General features: G+C 39.0%; 1 protein-coding gene across 1 annotated transcript; it reads right to left on the bottom strand.

Annotated features, from left to right (window-relative positions):
* Positions 1-5,622: 5,622 nt before the first annotated feature.
* On the bottom strand, positions 5,623-7,128 carry LOC140242950 (uncharacterized). The gene has a single exon (XM_072322694.1). It carries the CDS (start codon positions 7,126-7,128, stop codon positions 5,623-5,625), a length of 1,506 nt encoding a protein of 501 aa, XP_072178795.1.
* Positions 7,129-8,681: the final 1,553 nt, after the last annotated feature.

Consider the following 8,681-nt stretch of genomic DNA (forward strand, 5'->3'; position numbering starts at 1 on the left):
TAGATGACAGGTTCGAGTCCCACTGGTTCCTTTTTTCCGACATGTTTGTTAATTTACAGATCAGTAGTTGTGATGTCAACAAATTTACTTTGTAGAGGGAGACAAAGTGAAGAAAATCGCACCTGAACCTTCACCCCTCTGAATAATATCTTTCTTCCAAACCTCAACTAGGTCGGTATGATTCTAATTGATTAACTGGTATTTTTTTATTAACTTCAACTATGAATCAGTTATAACGTTTGTTTATTAACATGTATGTCAGGTCATGCCCAATGAACAATATAAAATGATTATATGCAATGATGTAGTTATAGTATGGCAGAGATGATCAAGGTGGTGACTTAGTTTTGGATCGAGAGGCATTTTAAGACACAGGAGAAGGAACATTTGTAAGAGTTATATATAGCGGTAGTTGTACAATTTACTTTAAATATACTAAATGCAGTAAGGTGTTTGCAGTCGTATTTTCTGTGATGTGTAATGTAAATTCATGATTGCTATATTTGTAGATGAACATTACATATCATATCATATTCAAAAATATCTAATCATTAAAGCAATCATTGTAATCAATAATAGCTCTTTGTTTAAGATATTGCATATGTTACTGTGGACATTTATTATGTCTGTTCTGTCAGACAACACTTATGTCTGCAAGATACAACGAACACAAAACATTAAAAAAAAAATCCAAATTGCACAATTAATATCAAGATGAGGTATGCCACTTTGAGGGATTTTGTTTTTCCTGATGAGACCGCCAATGTCAATAATGACAGTCCCGCCGCATTGTTCTTCAAAGGTAGATGCCTCCAACCTATACTGCGACGTATACATCGCACTTGTTTCTGCATAAATTAATCTGATTCGATAACAAGCACACAAGGTAGATCGCTGTGCAGAAAGATCAATAATGTATGGAGCTGCATGCAAATAACCGATGATTGTCCTGGCGGGAAAGACAAGGTCAACCCTCCAATTGAAAGACAACCTATATCATCTGCATGTTTTGTATTCTTAGAATTCGTCACGATCAGCCCCTACATTGTACGTAGTCGCAGTATCATACTCTAGAGATCAACCTGAAATCGTCCCCAAGACCAACAGAGGGCGTAATCTGTTGCGTATTTGCGACTGTCCGCCTTAATTGGCAATCATTAAGTTTTTTTGATTTTCAAATATTTGCACCAATTTTATCATGAACTAAACATTAAAAAAGGTAGTATATAGCTCGATTACGTTGGTTCTATCCCTACTGATGCTTTTGATAGTTACATGCCTGTTTTCCAAGTTTTCTTGCCTCGATAGACATATTGGAGTTAAAGGGGAAATCCAGTCCAAATATAAGATAGTCTGATATGAAAGAGTAAAATATTGCGAGTTCAACGGTATGATTTTGATCGAAATCGGGTGAAAAATAAGGAAGTTATGACATTTTGAAGTTTCGCTTATATTTCAGAAAACCGTTCTTGAACAGTCAGTGTGAATATGCAAATGGCAAAGTGAGCATGTCATACCCTCACAACTTGCCAGAGAGTTTGTACATAAATTTTGAAATTTCCAGTTTTTCATTCTAACGCAATTATGCCCGAGGCTCAAATCCTTATATATCTAACTGATAACTATTCTGAAGTTATTTAACCAGGAATAACATCTTGTTTCAGACTTCAATGACAGAAACATTGAATTTTCGTCATTTTTTGTACACGATCAATGGAAAATTGTGAGGGTATGACATGGTCAGCTCACTCAATTGCATATTCATATCCACTGTACAAGAACTTTTTTTGCAGAGATTAGCAAATCTTTAAAATTTCATAACTTCCTTATTTTTCATCCAATTTCAGTCAAGTTTTTACCGTTGAATTCATAAGATTTTACGCTTTTTTTTATCAGACTACTTATTTTTGGACTGGATTTCCCCTTTAAAGACCAGTTTCTTGGTTGCCCTCTGTATAGGTTGTCATTGCCGACGATTTACGTCAGTAACGTGTTTGGAAGCTGTAATAACACAGCATGTTGTTAATGTTACTGTAAGGGTAACAAAAATGTCCCTCCATATTGATAGAGTAAACTCGAAAGCAGACGACATGAGTTTACACGGTCAGAAAGAAAGAGCTTTGCAAGGTGGCAATTACCTTTTCTTATCCAGATTGTAAAAAGTAACCATAAAATAATTCCTAGTGGCTTCTAGCAATGAATTATTGTTTAAAGTGTATTGCTAAATTAATGGAAAACGCCGTTGACAAGGTAATTTTATTAGAGCGAATGGAAGTTAATGTTTTTTCAGAATCCTTTACGTTACTAAAGACGGCAAGCATTCACGCCGGAGTTGACATCAACGGAAAATAACATAATGATATTAGAGATCGATCAAATCAAGCTGTTGGGGATACAATTACCATGTCGGCTCAGAGTCTAAACTTGATGTCGAATTAAAGGGAAAGTGTCATACCGAACTCATTCAGTTATTCTTCCAGGACCACGATAGTGATAACCATATACAGCTCTTTCGTTTCTTGTACGGCTTACAGTAATGTAATCATTATCATCAATTGCCTAGGGAGACTTTCCCTTGTCTATAATGGTTTCGAAGGACATGAAGGATTACGAGGGCTACCGGAACATGATTAAATACAGTAATTTGGTTTATTGCATAAAATAGTTGTCCTTGTTTTCGTCCTCTTCCTCAACAGCATCGATCACTTTAATCATCACTGTCATCGTCATCATTGTCATCTTCTTTGTCATCATCTTCATCAATAAAATCATCCTCACAGTCATCCTCCTTGTTGTCAACATCAACATCATCTTCACCGTCTTCATAATAACAATTATGTTCATCAACATAATCATCATCATATTCAGCCTAATTCTATAATCATATATCGTTGTAAAGATTGGTTTATATGTTTATTACTAATTGGTGGTAGCCTAGGGGAGGTGTATGGGGCATAGAGTCAAATGAAGATTCGAATAGTGAAAATGAGATGAGATGGTGATGATGGTGATGATGATGATGATGATGCTGGCGACGATGATAGACTTATACATTTCAGCATTATCAAATTTGTAAACGAGAATTATTGCATTGATACTGTGGAAGATGACTATATCACCGTTGTCAATGTAATGAAGTGATATTATCGATATTTGACTGATTGATTAATTTTTGACAGTATGTGTGTGACATGGTGTATATGTATTTTGTGTTGTGGCAATGTAAACTTTAACATTTATTTTGTAACTCGTATACCTTCCATTCGTTTTGAATGAAACGGTGGACCTTGTTTTTGATATACATTCTACTCGCATTGCCTTGAACTTTAATAAAGTCAGGATTAAACAAAATATTAAGATAATCCTCAATGTAATCATCTTTGTCTATCATCACAGCCAGCATGATTACCACCAGAATCAGAATATTAAACTTTACGATGCTGAATATCTTTTAAATGGACAACGACCACTCTGAACATCAGCACGAGCAACGGCTTGGAGGACAATCACACGTTTCGCATGAGTGGGGAATAAATAAATGAAGTAATGAAGATGTACACGAACGGTCATGTTAACAAATAAAGAATGTATTCGTCTGTATGATTTTTATAACGTATAAATCAACGACATTTCCATGGCAGACGATTATTTACAATTCGCATTTCATGCAGCTGTCATAACAGATGACTAGTAATAATTTGAGTAAAAAATGTCCAGTTTACAACGATCACTTCAGACACACAATTACATAACCTACCTAAATAATCGAAGCCGTGAACTATAAGTTCGTCAAAAAATTTAACAGTTATGTATATAGGCATCAAGGTATTTCTGCGGAGGACGTTGTCATTTTTCTCATAAAACTTTGTACGATTGTAAAGATGTACATATTAGATTCAAACTGTGGCGAACTTTGCTATTACTATACTTTTTATTACTGATTTAAATACAGTGACAGTCAACACTGGTTGTTAATCGTAACATAGATCAAGGTATCGATATTTGAAAGACACGAAATTTAATACAGTGAGAAGATCAGAAATATCACTCGATACAAAAGTTGGCCCTGATGTCACAGAATGAAAACTTACAGAGAGAATGGTAAAAAGTGCGTAAGTGATAAAACGGAAAACAAGAAAGCTCTGGATCTTCGAAATTTCATGTGTTTTCACATCTTAACGATGATATCAGCCATGATCGCTATCATAGCTATTCTGCAAATTAGATGCTCATTATTACTATGTTTTCAATAATTTAGAAATTATTAAAGATACTCTATAAGAGTAAGTGTATTGTAATACAATATATACGACTTTCGGTTGCACGACTGGCAGACTTTGGATCCGAAATATATCACAATAGCTTCAGAATGAACATGCCTGTTTATTTCAGATGCAAAGTCGCTTAGTCGTGCAACCGAAAGTCGTATAATGTGCGGGCTTTAGGCAATACATAACTAGTCCAATTCAGATAAAAATCAGAATTGGTTCGTTCGTTTGATAATACCATATCTTATTACGTTCAACTTTAAACATGCATGGGCGTTTCCCACCTACGATGGATATTCGACTTTGTTGCTGATAGTGGCTATAATAATATTATGTTAAACATGAATAACGCAGTGCACTGCGCTGAAAATCTCCTCAGTTACGTTTGGGTTTAAACCTAATTCAAAAAAAAAAACGATAAAAGAAATTAACGTTGAAATCGCAAGGCATAATGTACATGTATGCATGCAGAACGGTAGTAAATCAAAGAAATTCAGTGATTTCCATTTTATCCAATGATAAATACATAGAGTTTGTTTACATAATTCATGATCATAATTTCACCGAAACAAGACAAAAATCTAAAACTGAAATAACAGATAACTATGGTGTATAGTTCCACCATTCTGTGAGGAAGAAGTGTAATTTTGGTCAGTTTCTACGTGGAGCGCCCATGCAAATGAGTTGTAGGCTTTCAAAAGGCCTCAAGAGGTCAAGACGGTAAAAAAAACAGTGTCTTGCAGTCAAGTTCGCTAACATTGTATAAACATACTCAGCGGCGGTGTCGCTCAGTCGATGGACAAAGGTGTGACGTAAGAACCAAGTATAGCTGTTCCCAACAACAACAACAACAACAACAACAACAACAACAACAATAAATCAGAATTTTCTATTGTGAAGCTCATATGATAATGTGACCCACCCCCCCCCCCCCCCCCTTGGTCCTGGCATGGTCATAATAGCATGGTCAATTTTGTGTTTCATTCATACAAAAAAACAAACAACTAAACAAACAAACCTTTATTGAAAGCAAAGAGGAAACTTCTACTCAGCAGGCCACAGTAACACATTACAGTTTAGCTGCTCGATCAATACCATTACCCTGTACCCGTATTCATAGTGGACATGTATCGAGATGGATCATGATATTATATGGTCGTTGCAAGGTACCCATGTATACGCCTGCTATAGGTCAAGAGGGATGTGTTCGGGAAAAAAAATCATCTTGCCCAAGGACGTAGGCACTTCACGGGATTCGAACTCGTCGACGGGACCTGCGACTGAAATTCCGGAGTCTTGTCGAATATGCCTCAGTGCTTCCGTGAATTGTATAGGGTCACCCTGACTGTCAACGTCACAGTCGCTCGTCGCCCATTATGTTCATTGGAACACTCTTGCTGAAGTCGAGTTCGGCGTAGATGACGGTGTCTGACTGCCGTCCGTGATTGGCTGATTCAAGAATATTTGCATGTGAAGATAAGGAAGACACCGAAGATTTACCAGAACCCTTCTTCTTTGTGAATTTACTTTTTCGGCCAATTGATGCATCCAGGTCATTTATGGAAGAAGTCCCAGTTGGATCTGAGGATGTTCCGGGCTGTGATTGGTCAGATTGACCATTTGTTGGGGAGGTAGTTTGACTTCTGGGCGTTACATTCAAGTCTATGCTGAGAGACGATGGCGTGTCACGGTCCCTCTCGTCCAGCGAACTGGACGCAGAGACAACGTCAGCATTTTCGACCCGAGACGTCCCGGAAGGACTTCGCTGCTTCTTCTTTAACTTCCTGATTTCTGACGGTTTCAGCTTGTCAATTTCCGAGTGTTTCTTTGATGGAATGGATCCTCGTTTCCCGCGCTCCATGTTGTTTCGAAGCGTGCTGTTCGGAGATTTCTGGGAGAGTTCGACTCTCGTCATGACGGAGGATACGACATCGGGTTGGTTATTGCTAATAACACTGTTGTTGAGACCTGTCTGGTCATCGTCGTCGTCGTCATCGACAATGACTGTTGGGAAACCGTGCCCCGCCGCGATCGCGTCTGCATCCAGGACCATCTGAGGATCTGGCGTCTGTCGCTTGCAGAATCTACACTGGCGATGACGGAAGAGAATGAACAGCACGATGAAGAACAGAAGGATGACGACTACGCTTAGGAGACCGACCACGATGAATGGAATGAAGGCGTCAACAGATGATTCATTGTTTTCGGGGTAAGGTCCCAAAGAACATCTATGCGGTGAGGATATACCTGGGACGGAAGCCTCACAAGTAAACGTGACCCTGGTGTCACCCGACAACACTTCATAATGCGTCACTGTTACCGTCGTTCCATTGTAGGTTGTTCTACCGGCGATCACGCTCTCGTCGTTTCGGAGCCAACGCAGCTGCGTCCTCGAACTGCCCGTCGAGGCGCAGGATATTTCTACAATATCCCCAGCTTGCAATAGCTCATCAGCTGGCGACCGTTGGCATACAGGTAACCAAGACGGCGGTAGGACAGTCAACGTCACGTTGGGCGTTGACGCGGCTCCATATGTACAGCTATAGAGTCCACTGTCAGTCACCTTCGTTGAGTTAATGAACAGGTTGTAGGTGCCCGCGTTGCGGTTGCCCGCGATAAAGTACCGATTTTCCCGGCCGTTCCATAACTCTTGGGCTGTGGGCGGGTTCCCGACGTAGCGATACCAGCGTGGCGTCTCGACCAGGGGCACGTCTCCGATCTCGCATTCAAGGCTAACCGTCCCGGTAGCAACGACCGCTGCATCTGCTGGCGAGATTGTAAATTGACCACCCACGCCAATGACGTCCCATATAATCATCAAAATCAGAGGAAGCAGGTTGCCCGACCACGTACCCTTCATGGTCATTCGTCGGTCGGAAAGTTGGCACGTCTCAGAATAAATGACACATGATATGAGCTAAAAATGTCCAATGATATCATTTTGCAGTACGCCTCAAACTTAAGGCAATGTCGGAACTATGCGGAATCCAGTGGAATGTTTTTCTGCCGTGTGCTTCCTCCTTGGTGCGTGGGTAGTTCCAATAAAACGGATGCCGAGTTGAATGTATTCTCAGAGCTCCCTGGGAGAGGAATCAGACGAGTAGACACAAAGAATACAGATTATTATCGAGATTCAATTGTAATGCCATCAATGTTATTCCAGAAGAATGAACTTCGCGTTCCACCGTGAACCATTTATTCACAGTCATGTTCGTATAATTTTGCCTATCACTGTTTTTAAGTTTTTAAATTCTCGTGGTTAGGTGGTAATTTTGATATCAGACATCTCATGTGGCATAGACTAGAGAAAAAGATGAAACGTGGTAAATGTTACACAGACGTGAGAAACTATTAATTTCTTTTCATTTACGTTCATATGGAAAGTGCACTACTATGTACGGATGTACTTACACAGGTATATATCGTACAAATATATTAGTGTGTTCCTTTTCAAATTGCAAACGCAGCACCAAAATACAAAGTCACAATAAAGAATAAAGACTTTGCGGTGACAGTTTGTTATCTTTTATGATAGAAATTATGATTTTTAAATGATTGTACATTATGAAACTACATCGAAATAACCAGCTCCTGTAAAGATGTCTTCTTTATCATGACAATTCGTTGATTGTTGGAGGTGTGATGTACAAGTATTCTATTCAAGATTTCCCTTGTGGGACTACTGAAACTTGATATCCTTTCGAAAAGGATAAGAAAGATACCTTTTCAGTCCCACTGCATGTTACAATATTTCTGTCTCAGCGTTCACATCAGAAACTTATCAGTTTATTCCCTTTTCGTTCGCCGCACATTCACTCAGTCAAATTCACAAGTGCTGGTGTGAACCAGACGTCTTGCATTTACTGAAAGCACACTGGAGGAAGACTGCCTGTGTAGGTTTGTTACCCCCATTGCGTTGGTTTCAGACGAGGGAAACATAATGGGTTACACCATGCATGTCTTCCCTAAGTTAACAATCTCAGTTTAGGATCATCGATGCGATAATCATTCAGGACGGATCAATGCATCATGTGGCGGATTAAGATTCTCAGAGGGCTGCGAAGAAGAGGTTTGAATTCATCACAACCAAAAATAACCTAAGCTACCATGACTACGAACAAAGTGTTTCGAATGATTTCGAAAAACAAATATGAAAGCAGGCATAGCTGTTGGAAGTGAAATGGTAGTTTGTTGGCTGACTTCCTGGTCCTTTTCACACACCTAATATGCAGAAGTTTGGTGGAAAATTTCAGAAAATCTTTGAAAGAAGTTTATGATGATCAGGATAACTTTTTATTTGCTATGACTGTAATTCAGTCGTTGTCATGTGTATTATTTTAATCTGTTCACATACAAATAGAATTCTTGCAAGGGCAAACAAGTGTGGTTTCAACTCATTTCAAGCTCTTTATC

Source organism: Diadema setosum, chromosome 19, assembly GCF_964275005.1.
Source record: "Diadema setosum chromosome 19, eeDiaSeto1, whole genome shotgun sequence".
NCBI lineage: Eukaryota > Metazoa > Echinodermata > Echinoidea > Diadematoida > Diadematidae > Diadema > Diadema setosum.